At 43.1% G+C, this 17,855-nt stretch overlaps 4 protein-coding genes across 7 annotated transcripts; 2 read left to right on the forward strand and 2 right to left on the reverse strand.

Moving 5' to 3' along the window:
• Nucleotides 1-344: 344 nt before the first annotated feature.
• Nucleotides 345-2,021, reverse strand: LOC143359171 (uncharacterized). Its single transcript, XM_076796919.1, has 3 exons — nucleotides 1,961-2,021; nucleotides 1,562-1,914; nucleotides 345-696 (listed from the first exon to the last, which is right to left on the reverse strand). Exons 1-3 carry the CDS (start codon nucleotides 2,019-2,021, stop codon nucleotides 499-501), a joined length of 612 nt encoding a protein of 203 aa, XP_076653034.1. The 3' UTR covers nucleotides 345-498.
• Nucleotides 2,022-2,401: 380 nt separating this feature from the next.
• LOC143359256 (EKC/KEOPS complex subunit TPRKB) lies at nucleotides 2,402-3,382 on the forward strand. The gene has a single exon (XM_076797086.1). It carries the CDS (start codon nucleotides 2,607-2,609, stop codon nucleotides 3,147-3,149), a length of 543 nt encoding a protein of 180 aa, XP_076653201.1. The 5' UTR covers nucleotides 2,402-2,606; the 3' UTR covers nucleotides 3,150-3,382.
• A 226-nt stretch (nucleotides 3,383-3,608) lies between these two features.
• Nucleotides 3,609-17,824, reverse strand: Npl4 (nuclear protein localization 4). 3 transcript variants are annotated; one of them, XM_076797046.1, is made up of 12 exons: nucleotides 17,641-17,824; nucleotides 16,601-16,825; nucleotides 15,997-16,077; nucleotides 15,499-15,917; nucleotides 15,198-15,335; nucleotides 14,835-15,138; nucleotides 14,439-14,576; nucleotides 14,201-14,348; nucleotides 13,672-13,832; nucleotides 4,393-4,544; nucleotides 4,177-4,315; nucleotides 3,609-4,101 (listed from the first exon to the last, which is right to left on the reverse strand). In XM_076797046.1, exons 2-12 carry the CDS (start codon nucleotides 16,619-16,621, stop codon nucleotides 3,778-3,780), a joined length of 2,025 nt encoding a protein of 674 aa, XP_076653161.1. In that variant the 5' UTR covers nucleotides 16,622-16,825; nucleotides 17,641-17,824; the 3' UTR covers nucleotides 3,609-3,777. The 3 variants fall into 3 exon arrangements, with proteins under 3 accessions (XP_076653161.1, XP_076653162.1, XP_076653163.1); XM_076797047.1 differs by lacking the exon at nucleotides 17,641-17,824 and having other exon boundaries at nucleotides 3,609-3,703; nucleotides 3,788-4,101; nucleotides 16,601-16,973; XM_076797048.1 differs by lacking the exon at nucleotides 17,641-17,824 and having other exon boundaries at nucleotides 15,499-15,640; nucleotides 15,713-15,917; nucleotides 16,601-16,971.
• Nucleotides 5,259-13,476, forward strand: LOC143359245 (uncharacterized). Of its 2 annotated transcripts, none has more exons than XM_076797051.1 (4): nucleotides 5,259-5,779; nucleotides 7,571-7,888; nucleotides 8,183-8,332; nucleotides 8,448-13,476. In XM_076797051.1, the coding sequence occupies exons 2-4, from the start codon at nucleotides 7,571-7,573 to the stop codon at nucleotides 9,777-9,779; spliced, it is 1,800 nt and encodes a 599-aa protein (XP_076653166.1). In that variant the 5' UTR covers nucleotides 5,259-5,779; the 3' UTR covers nucleotides 9,780-13,476. The 2 variants fall into 2 exon arrangements, with proteins under 2 accessions (XP_076653166.1, XP_076653165.1); XM_076797050.1 differs by lacking the exon at nucleotides 5,259-5,779 and adding an exon at nucleotides 5,837-6,517.
• Nucleotides 17,825-17,855: the final 31 nt, after the last annotated feature.

The following is a 17,855-nucleotide window of genomic DNA, read 5'->3' on the forward strand; positions in this document are numbered from 1 at the left end:
ATTGACTTGCTCTTGCAAAAGTCGAACGATAGAAATAATAAAAGAAATGACCGATGACCATTATTTTATAACTGACTGCGAGGTCAAAAATGTATTACGCATTCTGCCATTATGTCAATTGTATTTTACAGATAGATTTGAACGCATTTTTTAACAATACAAAAATTCTAAATAATATAAAAATTATATAATTATGTAAAAGCAATATTGGTCAGTAAATACCTTTCGAAACTTACTTGACGAGCTTTCAGACTCGAATAGTGTTTCGAACGCGGTCCGTAAGGAACTGACTGGTCACCGATCACACCTTAACTTAACAAACCATCTGTCGATAAGATTATTTGAGATTCCTCGTAGGTGAGCACGCCCGCGTGCTCAGAACCTTGAATCCCAATCAGTTTCAAGAAAACGATTCACTACTCAGTAATATATTATACATCGTATTGATTGCCTTGTTTATTTCGTAATAAAGTTTCACAGTCTTTGACACAATCACGTTCATGCCTTTTCGAAGTATCTTGAGTCCAGGCTTATGCCGCGGAAAGCTCTATTCCTGTCGCAACATTTATCGTTATTCGGATTCTTCTGACAAAGATCGCATCCGCATATCGGCTCACGCGGTTCTTGAGGCCCATATTTGGGTGGGCAAGGTGGCAGCTTTGGTTTCGTCTCGCAGCAACATGGTGCACAAGGATCCTACAAATATTTTTCAGTCGAAGCGTTCGTACGTTTACGGAGAAATATGAGGATTTTATTAACACATCGCCCGGGGACGTAGCTCTAACTAATACTTGCACCTAACACGGAATATATGAAACCGGGCAAATGTGCAATAAAATCTCTAATAGAATATTAACACTTCTCTGAACTTATAAATAGGAAATAATATTCGTTTACACTTGTAAAAATCACACGATAGAAATAATGAAAGAAATAACTTATTTTATAACCGATTCTGAAGTTAAAGATTACAATACATAATCTGTACGATGGGAAATCGCATCATCTATAAGGTCATCATCTAAAGCTTGAAAATAATAAGCAACAAAGTAAATATACGAAATTTAGAGGTTGGGGTACTGTGTAAAAATATACTTCCGCAAGGGGGTACAAAAAAAAAATAAAATAAGTTGTAAGACACGAAAACTATGTAACAATAAACTATAAGTTAGAAAATTGATGCGGATTTGAATGCTAAAAACTGGATTCAATGCTGGAGTGCCTAAGAATAGGCTCATGAAGTTTGTGTAAATGTTTAGATAGTTATACTTGTAACCGGTGTGTAACCCAGTTGGAAACCATCCGGCGTTACGTTCCATTAGTTGTTTATTGAAAATTGGAAACCAAAGTTTGAAGACTGGTATTAATAAATTAATTTAATAAGTTAATTCTGATTATTTTCTGTAATTCAATACTTGAGATTTTTAATTGTAGAAAAAGACTGGTGCGTACGGAAAGCTGCGGAAGAAAAGGGAGGGGGAAAAAGGAGAGAAGAAAATGGCGGGAAGAAAATGGAGAGGATTGGAAGGGGGAATATTTAAATTTTGAAATTGCTATTCACCTGCATTTTAATATAGCAACACGATTTGACTGGAGGACAAAATTGACTAGGGGGTGTGTACGGTGATTTCTTCTCCCCGTACCGAGAGGGATCCCTCGAATCACCGTTTGCAGATTCTGATTCTGCCCTTTCAGAACTTTCTGATTCTGCCCTTTCAGAACTTCCTGATTCTGCCCTTTCAGAACTTTTTGATTCTGCAGAATCGCCTCCTTCCCCTCCCTCCAACGATCTTTGAGTTTCCGCTGCTGCTCTTATACGTGCTTCTTCTTCTTCTTCCATCTTCTTCCGTTTTGAAGGACATGCTGATGGCTTATTTTCACTGAGGTTCCAAATATTCCAATCGGATTTCATGACTAGCACATAATAAATTATCAAAAAATAATTTCACATCTTGTTTACCATCTGAATAGATACTTACAATTGTCAAAGAGTTTGCCCAACACAGATTGACACGGACCATCATCAGACATAATTTCAAAGTACACAAAAATTTGTAAATTATTGATATTTTAAGTAGTATTTGTGAAAATTACAGCAGAATTTAACTTGTTCTCAGAATGTATAGTTAATAAATTTTGAAAGCCAAATTGTTGTATAAACGAAAGTCAAAATAATTGAATTGTGATGTGAAAACAGTTCTGAATTATTAAAAACAGTTCTGAATATACAATATCTATTTTAAGTTACGTTTACAATCAATTTACTTGCGGACGCGTGCGCGCTGAAAATTGGTTTTTGAAAAGTACTACAGTTTCCCTTCTATACATTTACCTACTCTATGATTTTATGTCGCATTTTTAAAAAAATGTTATCAGCGCATCCTGGTGTCAAATAATTTATGATCTTACTTAGTAACCCCGAATCTTGTTGAAAGTGTTTAGGTTCTGTATTTGAATATAATTTTTCTATACGGTTATGTAGTTATGTTACGCAGAAATGTTAACATAGTAAATACTGGTTTCTGATAGAAGTTTACAGAACTATATTATAAATAATATTTGTAACCAAGAAGAACAATTGTTTGCTGTAAATTCAGCGACAAAGGATGGATGTTTATACAGTAGCGTTAGATCCGGAAACAGAAATGTATTGTACGATACATTTGTTCACAAATGTGCAGAACTCTAATGAAATACGTTCGAAAGTTATGAACGGTGAACTTTGTTGTTCTGTTATAAAAGCAACACTTATAGCAGATCCGTTTCAAATATTGGTGGCTGCTAACAGAGCTGTTGTTAACGAAAAGATGAGCCAACTTACCACAAAGAGTTTATACACAGAACTTTTATTTAATTTATCGATATCAAAGAACATATCGCGTTCACTAATAGAGTTTGGTATTAACGATCACGATAAAAATATGTTGATAGCACTGATACATAAGAAAAATGAGGAGGAGACGCTATCAAAAGCAATTGTGGATACTGTGAAAGGAGAGTCAACGCCAATTTCAAGATTGTCTGAATATTCAGATCACAATTTAATTAAAAAGACATACAAAGTTGACAAAGATGAACTAGCTGTTTCTAATTTAACCGATTCGATCGTATCCAGGATTAGTTGTAAAGATTTTATACTGCTAAAATAAGATAAACACAAATGAAAACAATGTACATTCAATTCAATTTATCATTAATGCCAATAAAAGCAGTTTTAAATTTGACAATAAATATTGTGCATTATAATTAAAATTTTTGTCGATCATTCTGTCTGTAATCGTATAATATTGTAGTCACATCGTAATTTCTCAGGTGAAACATATTATTCATTTATACATTTTATTTATTATTCTCAGAGTATAAGACTTATGGTAACTTAAAAACTATGGTTCTTCGGTTGCTACAAATATGTTCTATCGAATTCCTTATTCTAAAAGATTGACATTACCATTTTTTTTTTGTGAGTGTTACAATTTACAATATTCTTATAATTTATTTCGAGTATGACCAACTATATTATATTTTGCATTTCTACACGAGTCACAAATGATCGCATAATAAAGGATCGTAATACAAAGGAGAATTGGAGAATACACTTTAGTGAAAAATATTTTTTTTTCGTTCTTTTATTCACTCATAAATAAGGCCAAAGATACGTAGAAAACAATTGTTACATCCGCAAGGACAGAGTATGCGTCACATCCTGCAGAATTAAAGTAGCAACTTATGGATAACACCCTTAAATGCATACAGAAGCAATATAGTATTGACAATTTGTTACATATACCTTGGCAAACCACACATTTCGCACATTGCACGTTCTACGGCATTGAGATAAGTGCAATAAGAACAAGTCCAAAGCGTTTCATCTGGAACTGGATTCACAGGTGGCTCTATGCCATCCCTAAGTCCGCTAGTACCTACAGACGACGAAGATGACATTCTTGAGCTACTATTGAACGGCGTTTGAGTTGGATTCACCGCAGGCATCACAGTCGAGAGAAATTCTTTCACTGTTGCCCAATGCTCTGAAGATGCCCATTTAGTCGCCTTTTCTCTGTCTTTATCACGAATTGCTTCTAACAGTGGCATCATGTGGTCCTAAAAGTAAAACGTACAGTTTATACCACCCACAACATCGTTATTTATTAAACAAGCATATAAACGATCTCACACCTTTATTGGAAATATGTCCATCGTTGCAAGGAAAATTAACAAGTGAAAGTCCGAAGTTGCTTCTAAAAATTGATCCTGAGTAAATTGTTGCATATAGGAACCAAGTAAATGGAAATATTGAACTTGTCCATCGATCATCCTGAAATGGAATGTTTCATTAACAAGATCTGTACCGAAGAGACGAATTAAATCATTTCAATTGTACCAGATACGTACCTGTTCTCGATAGGAAATGGAGTGATGGTGTCATTGATATGAAAAGTGTATTGTGGAGTGAGAGGCGTCGCAGCAGGTATGTCTACCAATAAATACTCTACGGGCAGAGGTCTTGCTAGCCTTGAGACTTCATTCCCGTACGAGTCTTTCTCCTGATAACAGAAAAGATACAAATCGGACGGTAATTCTCTACCTTCAAATTAATTTTATTTTAATATACTTTTCATTCGCCTGGTTTCAATGCTAACAATCCCATGTAAAAAGTTTACGTTTTAAAAACCGTATTTCAAAAACCGCGCTCATTTGATAGCAGCCGAGTCGGTACGGTCGTGACACGTGCCGGTGTACGCGGAACGCATCTGCATCATCTTTTTAGCCTGGAACAGAACCTGCATCATCTTTTTAGCCTGGACCAGAACCTGCATCATCTTTTTTAGCCCGTGTTAGAACCTGCATCATCTTTTAGGCTGGATCAGAGCCTACATGGAAGTAGTATCCACTCTGGCATTATTTCGAATCCGCTGCTAATGATGCAGGTAAGATGACGCAGGTTCTGGTCCAGGCTAAAAATTAGACTAGGGGGCAGCACTGTACCGGGGACACTAAAATCCCCGGCGTGAGCACTCTCATTTTCTCTGTGGTGCGCGCCGTTTGATTGGCGGGCTACGGCGAGTCTAACGAGGTTCACAAGACGCGGATTATGAAGGCAGGTCCATAATGCCCGCAATCGTTGAGGTGCGCGCGCAGCCGACGAAAGCCGCAGACGACACAGCCGGCGCGCGCGGTTCGCCACGAGTGGAGCCGAGAAGTGTCGACCGTACCTCGGGGTGGGGGTAACGACAGCGCTCGGTTGCGTCGGTGGTGGGGGGGTGGGGTAGTGTACGGGACGAGGAGAGAGAGGAGAGCAACAGCGTAAACGACTAGCGCGCGCTGTGGTGTGTGTCGGTCGGTCGGTCGGTCGGTCGTCGCCGCCATGCTAGTGGTTAGTTTAGTGAACCAAACATTATGATGTGGCAAAACGTTCGCACGAGCTAAGACTGAAGTAACGCCGCGTTACCGGCGCCGCGTCGTTATGTTATTCACAATAACTCACGGCGTTCGATAACCGTGAACACACGGAACCGTGAATAGTACAAAAAAAGAAAAAAGGTCTTTGGTAAAAAGCAGCTCTCTTCGCGGCGACGAGAAACGACGTCCGGAGAGTGCTCGATTCCTGCGTACGGAACCGCGCAACGCTACGTCAATCCCCGATGTAAATGAAACCCGAGTCGTAGACACGAGAAAACGTTGCGGGACAACCGTTCGCCACTGTACACGTTGGGAGTGACGAGTGCCAACGATCAGCCTCCATCGCGCGGCAAGGAGACTATCACGAATCGTATACACGGTACGAAAGTATTTACGATTCTACAATCGAATCGAAAGCAAGGGGAACGAAAGAGAGAGAGAGAGAGTATAGAGCGAGTGAGAGGGAGAGAAAGAGTCAGAGAGAATAAAAAAAAAATAACGAGAGAAAATGTATGTATGCGTGTAGCTCACGCGCGCGTACGCGTTACCGTGTGCGTGACAAGGAAAATTATACGTATATACGTTCGTGTATGCGTATAGGGTCGCGCGTGTGAGTGCGCGCGCATGTGAGAGACGGAAAGAAAACCAGTGTGTGTGTGTGTGTGTGTGTGTGTGCGTGCGTATATATGTCGTTTACGTAGTGGAACGCTAGACAGAGAAAGAGAGAGAGAGAGGGAGAAAGAAAGAGAGAGAGTGTGAACGTAGGAAGAGCGAAAGACTGACAGACGGGAACGGTAGAGAAAGAAAAAGCGAATGTGCACGGTGCTACCGCGGGGGCTAGAAGCAAGAAACGACGATATTCCCGCGGAATTCGCCTAACGTGCCACCCGTAGTCCGTTTTCACGACCCGGACTTCTTGTCACGGGGCCACGGTGACAGTGTGTAGTATCGCGTAGGAAAACGAACGCCGTCGAAACTCTTCGCCGAGAGTAATCCGTGGTCGCGGTTGTGCGTGTTCCATCGGTCCCGAAACGGTTCAAAAAAGAAAGAAAAGAAAGGAAATGTGTCCGGTCGGTCTGTCCGTGGTTACGTCGAGCGCGTTCTCGCCGAGGAAATGGTAAATCCCAAAACTTCGACCGTTCGACCCTGTTAGGTTTTGGCGGGATTTCGCACGCATGCGCGGTCCCGTATGAAATGTCATTTTTTCGGTTTACCCGGTCGGGGCCCGGCCGAATTGTTGCATAATTATAGTATACGGCCGCGCGCCGCGGCGACATGCAGCCGGACAACAACCGAAGCTAACCTCTCCGCGAACGAACACGGATTTCTTCGGTATAACTGAACCGTGATATATAACCTGACCGTACGTGTGCGAATGTGTGCACGCCCGTTGTGTACTACGGCGTAGCCTTGTCACAGCGGACGAGAGCAAAAACACGACGCGAGAGAAAAATAATAAATAAACAACAAAAAAAGAAGAAGGAAACGAACGTAAACGAAGTCGCACTCGGATTTCGGTCATTCTTTGTTTTCCCGCCTCTCGCGTCGTCATCGTCGACGACGACAATGTTCGTTCTATTTCGCCGCCGCGTTCCGAAAGAAATAATTTCCGTTCCTCCCCCCACCCCCCCGCGCGCGATCGACCGTGTTCCGTCGATCGGAATAAGTGACAACTCGAATACTTGCGAAGCGAAATACGTATGTATCGTTAATTGAATAAACACACGTGTTGTATAAACGTAAATCTCTCTCTATCTCTCTCTCTCTCTTTCTCGTGTCCCCATTGAAACACTCGATGAGTTATTCATTTAAGGTTGGGGAACGATACCACTGTCGCGAACTGGCGCGCGCGCGCTTACCAACAAGGAAAAAGCAAAAAAAAAAAAAAAAAAGAAAGAGAACGCGTCTCCGTCGAACATCAAACCGCTTGTCATTGCTATTGGGAAGACCCGGCACGACCTTTACGCCATTTTTCTAAACAATACCCGATACCGCGGGGATATTCCTCGAACGTGACGCGAAAAACATTTTCGCCGTGCACGCGGACAATAAATACACGTAGGCCCCCTCCCCTCTCCCCCCACCGCCGGTATAAATAGGATTTCTTTTTTCCACTGCCCGAATCGCGGTTTCTGAAAAGAATGTGTTTTTGATTTCGGCTGTATTTCAGATGCTGGATCCGAGCGTACTAACGGATTTAGAGGAACTGACGCTGTGCAGTTACTGCAAGCAGAAGTACAACGACGCCGAACAATGCCCGAAGTACCTTAGTTGCAAACACTACTTCTGCCTGCGGTGCATAGAGAACAATTTATTAAAGGGACGCGAGTTGTTCTGCGCGCACTGTTGGAAGAGGACGGATCTGGGCGACCAAGGGCCCGACGCGTTGCCGACCCATTCGTCTCTCCTTGCCCTGGCCAACAATCTGTCGCACTTAATGATAACGACGAACAACACGTCCGGGAAGACCAACGACAAGGAGAGAAAGGTACATATATATATATATACACACCCTCTTTGGATGGAAACGAAAAGCGAGAAACGCGCGTTGAAAGATTGGGGACGAAAATTTCGGGTTCGTCGCCCCGGTTGTTTATAGTCGCGTTTCGCTGTTCAGAACGGAAATGGTAGAGACCAAGATGCGCGGTCGGTGGGAAGCCGTATCCCGGTAGTTCTAATAGTAACAGGATTATATGTTGTAAGGTCGTCCGCGATAATATCCACGGGAGGGTTCCGGGTTCGAAGCAGATGGTTGAATCAATTGATGCTTTTTTTTTTGCAGAGTGAGAATTGTCACACGCACGGGATGCCCCTGGCGTTATGGTGCGCGACCTGCTGCACGGCGCTCTGTAGGGCATGCGCGACACCCCAGGAACATCCGGGTCACCAGATCAAATCGCAAACCGATGCCAAAGAACAACTGATATCCGACGTAAATATCACCCGGACGATGAACCGAGAGAAAGAACACCGCGCGTACGAATAATAATTAAAGAGAGCCGGTAGCCGATTGATCGAGTTGTGTTTGTTTTTGTGTGTTCGCGCAGGTCCAATTGGAATTAGTTGCTATGGGGAAGCTGTCGGCCGAGATTCAAAGACTGGCGATGCAACAGCGCGAGTTCCTGATCAAGGTGCTGGAGGCCTGTGTCACGCTGAAGACGCACGTCGAGACGGACCTACAGAACGGCTGGAGCCACTTTCCCGAGATAACGGACGCGCGCGAGACCCTCGGGAAGGCGAAGGCGAGCCTGCAGATGATCGAGAGCCCGAGCGACGTGTACAGCTTGCACTCGCAGCTGATCATCGAGAAACAAAGATTACAGTCGAAGTACCAAGAGATGATGCTGCAGTGCCAGCTCGACGATCTGATTGGCAACTCCGGGGTGGTGTTCGACTTCGCGTTGCTGAAACAGGCGTTGGCCGGCATCCACACCGGAGAACCGATCGTTTCACAGGGTGCTAGCAACGGTGGCCGGCTACCGAATCACCTGACGGCCTCGCAGAACCCGATATTGTTCCTGGCAAACTATTGTATGTCGCAGCTCTACTCGAGGCACGTGGTCAGCAAACAACAGCACATGCAGAACGGCTCGATAGAGTATCACTCGGGCATGATGCAACCGCAACCGGCGCCGCCGGGCTCCGTTCACGTGCACCAAGGCCCGCCGCAGTCGACGCAGCAGCAGCAGCAACTTCTAATCCCACCTGGTTCGCCGTCCGTCAAACCACCTGCCGCGCCGCCGAACGCGATGCTACACCCGCAACAATCGACCTTCATACCGGAGGGAGTGGGAACCGGTGGCGGAGGCTTGGTTACCGTCCATTCATCCTCTCAACCACCGTCCAGCGGGATCGCAGCGTCGCTCCGAGGACCCTCGAACTCCTATCCGCTCTACTACTTCAACATCGAGGTGAACGGCTCGCCCCACGGCCGTATCGTGATAGAAGTCAGGCCGGACGCGGCGCCGAAGATGGCGAAGAATTTCAGTGTGCTGGCGACCGGCGAGGTCGGGGTCGGTTACAAGGGCTGTGCGATCTTTCAGTGCTGGGAGGGCGAGTCCGTGATCACCGGTGATTTCGAATTGAACAACGGACGCGGCGGTCGGAGCATATTCGAGGACGGCTACTTCATGCCGGACGACACCAAGTTCCCGGCGGTCAGGGGAGCGGTGGGCATGCGTAGAACGCAGAAGAGACACGACAACCTCGGCATGGTCGGATCGCAGTTTCGTATAATACTGCAGGAGATGAGAGGATTCACCGGGATCTTCGGCCACGTGGTCGAGGGGTTGGAGCTCGTCGAGAAGATCTCCACGTTCGGCGATCAGACCGGCAAGCCTACCAAGAATATTCTAATCACGAAATGCGGCAAATTGTAACGGCTACGACCACCGCGGTTAGTATACACCGAGAACGGCGCACCGTGGCGCCCGTATACTTCACGTTCCCCCGTTCTAGATCACTGAGAAGCTCTAACAGCCGCGACGGTGTGTGTATCCCCCTTCCTCCCCTTTGCTTTCGATACCCTTCGCGTTCCTAGGGTACGCAAAGGGGTACGCGCCGTTTACGTATACACCAGGCTCGAGGAAGTACTCGAACGTCCTTCGAAACGGTATAACTTTTTTTAAATTGGACCAGACTACCTGACCCTTTTTCTCAGCAATTAGAAGAATTGCTTTGTCAAACGATGTGGTAAAAAGATTTTGATGAAATCCTGTGCCATCGATTCTTCTAATTGCTGAAGGTCAGGTCGTTTGGTCCAGTTTAAAAAAAGTTGTACCGTTTTAAGGGACGTTCGAACACTTTCGCGAGCCAGTGAATTCTCGATATATGTCAGCGAGACACGGGTCTTGCCAGTGTTGTATGTCGTTTTACGTTTACACTCCTCACGGGGCATACCCCGCGGTAGTGAGGATAATTCCGCGACGATTATCACGCAGCCCTTGGCGACATATACAGAGAAATCACTGTATAGATATATATTATATCCGGATCGACGGAACGGCGCCACGTACACACACACACTCACACACACACACGCTACTGAACGAAAAATGAAGAAAAAACCGTCGCGGCGTCGAACACACTCCGAATTCGCGAAGATACTCCGGTACGAGTCATACACGGTTTAACTAACTATTAACAATAGTAATTCTAAAGATGTTGAATCTATTTTTAAAAACGTGGACGCGCATAAGAGAGAGCAAGAGAGAGAGAGAGAGAGAGAGAAAATAAAGATCCATATTTTGCTATTGATTGGGAATCAACGTGATTCTGTATCTACAATAAACGACGACGATGATCGATGAAAAAACAAACAAACAAACAAAAAAAAAAAATACGTACCTCAAGATCGATCGTGATATCGATACGACTTCTAGCTGTACGACAATTTGTTTTAGGAAGAAGTTCGACGGTTTATTTTCGCTATTGGCGTATTGCTACGTATAGTTGATATATTAAAAGGGTAAAAGAAAGACGGCCCGCGGAATTTCAAAAATTCCACGCGTCCGTCTCGAAGACAAACAAAAACAAAACGACAAAAAAAAAAAATGAATCTATGGCGTCGCTGCCCCGCTGGCGTACCCGTGTATGGTGTTTTAGGTTATAGGTAGTGAAAACGAAAAAAGAGACACACAGATACAGGAGCAATCGACACACACACACACACACACAAACACACGTATACTCTGCCAGAAACGCAAACACTGCGACCGGGTGGCGAACTTGTATGTGCGCGTTGGACACATACGTTGATATGTTTGTAAAGAATAAGAAAAAAGAACAACGGGGTATAAATGAAAACACGTACACACAGAGGCCGGGAACTTTTCTTTTTGTTATATAACCGCGAAGAAATAAGCGCGCGAGACTTCGTAAAAGTCCACAAAAAAAAAAAAAGAAATCGTGATTCCATATATACATATATGTATATATATATATATATATATATATGAAAGAAATATATATATGTGTGTGTGTACATATATATACGCAGGTCGTTTAGAAGTTGAGAGAGAGAGAGAACCGAACGATACGTAGATGCGTGAATTATAAAAGGGCCAATTCCGTGTTTCGTCCGATCAAACGATCACGTATCGTTCCGTTTTTCTATTGGGGGGGAGTGGAATTAAAAGCGAACAAAGAATAAAAAAAAAAATATATATAAATACACACATGCGCGCATGAGAGAGTGAGAGTGAGATAGAGAGAGAGAGAGAGAGCCAAAAGGGAACGAGCGAGCGAAGCGACGAAAACGAATAACGAATAACTAAACGCGAGTCGGGGGAACGAAACTGCGAAGAGAAAAAAGAAAAATTATTGTTCCTCGTCGAAGCGACTCCGTGGTTTAACACACGCCGATCCCTTTTCGTTCTTTGCTGGTCTCCGTAGGCCGTCGCGAATTTAACTGTATTTAAGATTAGAGATCTCAGACATGAAGATGTATGCAAGGGCCTAACTACCTACTATTGTAGATCGTAAGCCTCTCCGTTGTCAAATCGGGTGAAAATACACACACACATACATACAACACAGAATTTAAGAAACAACAACAACAACAACAAAATGAAACGAACTACGAAGCAAAATACAAAACAGAATACGAAAACTATAAGCGGATGTATATTAAACGAAATCATTCCTCGATGCTGTAATATCGAAGTACTACGGTGTAATGTAAAATGCGTTAATTGTACTACTCGTCTGAATCCTCGTGAAAAGAAAATGAAGAATCCCATCGTTATGTATCATAATCGTCATTGAAATGATATACGCTCTCGGTGCGTGTGCGAACAAAAATGAAAGAATGCAAGATGACGAGTCGTCGATACTAGATATGTGAGAGAGAGAGAGAGAGAGAGAGAGAGAGAGAGAGAGAGAGAGAGAGAGAGAGAGAGAGAGCGATTATGGTTGTGCGTTTTCCGTGAAATCGACCGCGCGTAAGACGAAACGAAGAAAAGAATCGTGTAAGCGAAGCGTAAACGCATTCATACACGTACACACACACAGACACACACGCGTGCGTATTCATAGGTAGAAAACGCAAAAAAAAAAGGAAAACGTAATTGCACGCTCTCGACGTCGCGAACATGCCTTTTTTCGAAGAGAACCTCATTCGATGTTGAACTTGAAAGTTTTAACAATTGTTAATTAGCTGGTAAATCGCGCGTTCTGCGGCCGAGATGCTCGGGATAAATGGATAAACGTAAAACAATCGCCGTTTAGAGTGTAACGAACGTATACATATACACACGCGTACAAACATACAGTCACACTTGCGTAACACGTATGTTGAGTCGAAATAATAATCTTCGGGGGTAGGGGGTTGGTCTCGAAGCGAATTTCTCTCGATTTTCCTATTTTTTTTTTTTTCGTGCGGAAACAAAAGAAAAAAAAAACACTGCGAATGACCAGTAACTATACTTTTAGTCGTCGGGTAAGGAACTTTCGAATTCCGGGGCCGCGCGGTACCATTCGAAAGGGACGATTATGAACAAAATGGAAGAAACCGATATTCCTGTTTACCGAGCGAAGCTAGAAAAGCCCACCTGTATACACACAATACCCACGCGCGCGCGTATATACTACATATATATATATAGATATATATATATATATATTTTTATGAACGTGATGAGGTAACAACGCATAGCTTGTAATATCGATTCAAACAACTGACGGTTTACCTTGCCCCTCGCGTTCGAATTAAACGGTTGAGCGGCTACAAGTTTCGATAAGTTTTCTTTTTCTCTCCTTTCCATTTTTTTTTATCGCTATTATGTATTTTTTTGTTTTCACTTTTTCGATTTCCCCTCGAACCGTTTCGTCCCGTGTTCCGTTTCCATTCCCCTTCTTCTTCTTCACACGTAAATTAGGGCGTTTAATCATCGTTACACATGGAAAAATTGACGATCGTTTTGTTTGAAAGGCCCTACGGGAACCGCATACCCGTAGCGCGCATGCTTGAACAGTTTTATTATTTCATTATACATGTACGAAACGAAGCTCCGTTGCCCAATTTAAATGTACTTTTAATCAATCGATTTCTTTGGGTTATAAATTGTTTCTCTTTCACCTCGTGTACAGTTAATATGCGCACCTTTGGTCACACCTTCCTTTCTACCGTTAGCAAGTCGTTAAACATGCTGTTTGGCATGAGTCTCTCGTGCGCGTTTGCACGGGGGACTCGAGTCTCTCGGACTGCGTTCGTTTCGAACGAAACCGTAGATTTGCTAAATACAACGACACGAAGAAAACAACAGTACTCACCTTGTAGAAGACGTCCGGGACATACTGTTTGTCAGACGACTCAATCACATAGCCCAATTCCGGCGCGTCTTTCGTTGGAACCAAACAGCTATCCCGCACTAACGCCATGCATTGGTTCGACACTTGATAACCCTCCATGTGAACTTGATTTTTATCGTCGCCTGTAAAAATATAAACGTAAACTTGCTTTCTATTTTTTTTTTAACAAAAATAACTGGACTGCGAATCTTTACGCAAAGTACAAATTTCCCGTGTCACGGTTTTATATTTTACAATTATTGAAACTATAAGAATTCATTTATGGAAAATAGTGGAATAAACTTCCTTAAAATTACGGACAATCTCAATAAATTGCCATTTTTATAAGGCGATATTTACCAGACACTGTTAATGCTTGGTAGGTTTAGCGTCAAAGATCATAAAATTAATTTTGTACTCATAATTATAGTACACAGCGTAATGTGATCTTTGAATGTTGTCATAATTGCATAAAATTCGCAGTCTAATGGCAACGATGCGAGGTACTCACCAGTAACGCAAACGGTAACGAACTTTGAGCCAAAATAGTTGTTAGGCGAGAAACGACAGGGATTCGGATACTGATTTTGAAAGTTTCCAGCCATAATGCACTCTTGAGCAGACAAAAAATGACTTTCTATGTTGCGAACGTGTTTTACCTGAATAAATTAAACTAACGCCATTAATCAAGGGAATGTGCAACATCGTTGGGTTAAGAAGAAGTTTGTGTCTCTGGAAGAAAAATTTACCGTTCCTTTCTTGATATTCTCAGCTATCAGGTCCGTAAATATCCAGCCAATTTTCTTTAAATTAAGTAATTGAGCCAACTCGTCCACCAGCGCTGCCTTGTCGTCCGGTAACAGTCGTATAGAGTCTTTTGCACTTTCCTGAAAGGGCAAAACAATCAAAGCGTTTTAACACCTGTTGATTATTTAAATGCTGTACGGGATTGTCTACAAATTTATCTTGCACAAGTCTAATGATCAGGTTTATACCGAGACCTTTCATATTATTTTGAGGATTATTTCTTTTGACTTTATATGATTTTAAATAATTATTTCCCATTTCAATTTCAAATTAAATTTGCCCAGGTGTAAGCCGTCTATACGGATTAACATTTTATTATTTTCCCGTAGATGACTCACTTGTGGTGGCTCATAAATGGCCGCGACGACGGCTCTGATTCCTAACGGTACGTCCGTGTGAATTTCGTATCTGCCGTACAGGTATCCAATACGTTGATGGCCAGTGTCACGCCAATAATTGAGAAAGCGTTCGACCAACGTCGGATTCTCAAACATAACGTTGTCGACGTGCCGATATGTTTGACGGTTCAGCGTGATCGAATTCGGCTGACATTTACTACAAATACCTCGTGGCCAAGGAGGATGATCTTTGCAGCCAGTCTTCACGCGACAGCTTATGTCGTCCAGTTGTATAAACTTCCCTCTGTAAGGAATACGCGAGTCAGATTCATAGTGAACAACCAAATAGAAAAGCGAACGTACCTATCAACACCGGCAGTGAGTTTCCTTAGGTACGAATGGAAAGACAGATGCTTTATATTTTGTTCTTTAAGGTAAGATTCGTCGAAAGGTTCTAAAGGAGAACAATGAACACAACATCCGTTTCCACCGTGCCTGCATCTGCAAAAACAGAAATTTCTGGTTTATTGCTCGATTCAAAACGTCACCTCAACGACAGGGACTTCTACCGAAATGTAAAATACTGATATAGTTTCCCTATAATCGTGATAAAATTTTATAATTCTGTGTATTTATACTTAATATATATTTGTTAGTTACTTACAGCTTTTCATCCCGTTTTCTCTGGATTTTACCATCAATTTTCCACAGTTGTTCGTCAACCTCATCTTCGACTACATGTTGTACGGATTTGGAAGCATTGGTGTTTCGATTCTTAGATCCGGTCACCTCCATTGGTCCAGGTTCTAATGCAGAACGAAAAATCATTAGACAAGTGTGTCGAGAAGAAGGAGAAACGAGGAAGATTGAATTAGAACCTTGAGGTGGATCATCGCATGCGCTACTCGTCGATGGAGTGTTCCATATCTGTGTGCCGTTATAGGGAACCAGGTATAACATCTCTCCATGAGTGAGACCTAACCCAGACACGGTTCTACGCAAAGAAGATGTAATTTCATCTTTATTATTTCGTTGTCTGTAGAGTCCGAAGCCAAAGTTTTTCAATTCGAACGTCATGAAAATCTGAAAACACAAGGGATCGATGAAGTCTTGCAATATTAAATAGCCAAATGTTAGCTCATGACATATACAGAGTACAAACCTTGTCGAACAATCTGGAAATTGTACTAGATGGTTCTATATCTATGCGTTTTGTTCCCTCTGAAGACTGCACACGCAGGGTCTGCAAAGAAACAAAACATTGAGCGCATTAACATCCTCTGCTCCCTCATCTAGTCATTTCTCCGACAAATGTGTAAAATATGCAGTCTAGTAACACTGTATCGACATTTAATACTTCAGGCGTTTACCCTAATTCAACAGATACGTACGCAAATACAAAGATAAATAAAAAAAAAAAGTAAACAATAGACGAGAAATAAATAATGAACAATAAATGAGGCGTAAAGAGGCGTAACTGAAAATAGGATACTTGTGAAATAAAATTTTCAGCATTATTCTGTATTATATCGGGTCTCGGGGGGAGGGGAGGGGGGATCTAAATTAAAAACAAAGGAGCAAGGAATTGAACTCGTGTCTGGGAACTTTTGGTAAGTTACATCAATGTCACCGCGTGAAATGCGAAAGTTTCGGCGTTTTCGGCCGGGAACAGACGATTTTCTGACTGAGATCATGCTCGGTATCGTTCGAGCATGACGGACGGAATAATCGTGGATCGTGCGACGGTTCAGCGGCAGATAACTTACGATTTGATCGGACTTTGACATTTCGCCGGTGTCGATGAAGCATCAGCTGTTCAACTCGCCGTTCGGTTCGCCTGCTCGCAACGGGTCGCCGCCAAAGTCCCTAGTGGCCGCGTGAAAATTGTCGAGTCAACGTCTAGTATTCTAACCTCTCCTCTCCGTGAAACGGGCACCGTCCAACGAGAATTACTCCGTAACCGCAATCTTCCACCGATGACTTGCTCCCTCCTGTAAAACCACGTCGACGATCCGCGCGAAAACCACGCGTACCCGAGTATATTAAAAAACCGAGCCGAGCCACGGGTTCAGTCGTCGCCGATCAACAAACACGAATAGAACAGGGCCGATCCTTGCACCATCCTTTTTGTCGATCACTGAATTCTCCGTAAGTAGATAGACAGATCACGATTCCGGAACGAGGCGCGTGTTTACAACACACGGGTCGGTTGTCACTCGGTTTTTCGATACTCTATATACGGGTGTGCGTGTGCACCCTTTTTCCCCCACACGAACGAACGCGAGCACTGCGATCGCCAGTTATTAATTTTTCATTCGTCGAAAGAGGACACGCACACGGTCGTTGCGCGGTCTTTGATCATTATTTTATTTGATTTACGATCTATCTCCTTTTCTCTTTCTCTCTCTAGCGCGCGCGGTGATTTGATTTCGCTTTTTTCCCCGGTAACGCACCTGTACACACGTTTATACTTGTATTTTGAATCGCCCCGTACTCGCTGATTAATCCCGAACCTGAACCCGAGCCGTTTCGTGCCGTACTATTGGCCCTCTTGCGTTTATTTTTCAGCAGTTTCGCTCACGCGGATTCCTTTCGAATGTCAAAGAACGACACGCAATCGAAATGACACGCGTTAGGCAACACCCGTGATCGTCGTATGGTTGGCGACAAGTTTTATCGAACGATACGCGCGGCAAACGAAATTTTCTGGGATAGAGGTATACTTACACGTGTACGCACGCTTTGTGGGAAATTATCTGGAGGTCGTAAATTGCCGTCCGGTCGTGACCACCGCGGCGATACTTACCAATTACCAGGTGATCGTCTTCGTTTATAAATAAATCGGACAGTATTGCTATTTCGAAGCAATTATGAATAGCGAGGCTCGATCTTAACGAGGCGTGATTTGCGGAAAGGCGATGTTCGATTGTTCGGTGGAGAATGCGATAAATAATTTTGTAACGTTTTGTTGTCGACGTTATCTTTAGCTGTAGACGCATATGTTGTAATTCGTAAGTAAAG

The sequence above is a fragment of the Halictus rubicundus genome, chromosome 11 (genome assembly GCF_050948215.1).
Source record: "Halictus rubicundus isolate RS-2024b chromosome 11, iyHalRubi1_principal, whole genome shotgun sequence".
Taxonomy (NCBI): Eukaryota; Metazoa; Arthropoda; class Insecta; order Hymenoptera; family Halictidae; genus Halictus; species Halictus rubicundus.

Coding starts and splice junctions, on each gene's coding strand:
- Npl4 (XM_076797046.1), bottom strand. CDS start 16,621: ATGTCAAAGTCCGATCAAATC. Junction 4,545..13,671: donor TCCCGGACGTCTTCTACAAG/GTGAGTACTGTT, acceptor TTCTGTTATCAG/GAGAAAGACTCGTACGGGAA. Junction 4,316..4,392: donor CCATTTCCTATCGAGAACAG/GTACGTATCTGG, acceptor ATTCCATTTCAG/GATGATCGATGGACAAGTTC.
- LOC143359245 (XM_076797050.1), top strand. Junction 7,889..8,182: donor CCAACGACAAGGAGAGAAAG/GTACATATATAT, acceptor TTTTTTTTGCAG/AGTGAGAATTGTCACACGCA. Junction 8,333..8,447: donor AAGAACAACTGATATCCGAC/GTAAATATCACC, acceptor GTGTTCGCGCAG/GTCCAATTGGAATTAGTTGC.
- LOC143359171 (XM_076796919.1), bottom strand. CDS start 2,021: ATGGTCCGTGTCAATCTGTGTTGGGCAAACTCTTTGACAATTGTAAGT. Junction 1,915..1,960: donor TGTAAGTATCTATTCAGATG/GTAAACAAGATG, acceptor ATTATGTGCTAG/TCATGAAATCCGATTGGAAT. Junction 697..1,561: donor GTTGCTATATTAAAATGCAG/GTGAATAGCAAT, acceptor AAATATTTGTAG/GATCCTTGTGCACCATGTTG.
- LOC143359256 (XM_076797086.1), top strand. CDS start 2,607: ATGGATGTTTATACAGTAGCGTTAGATCCGGAAACAGAAATGTATTGT.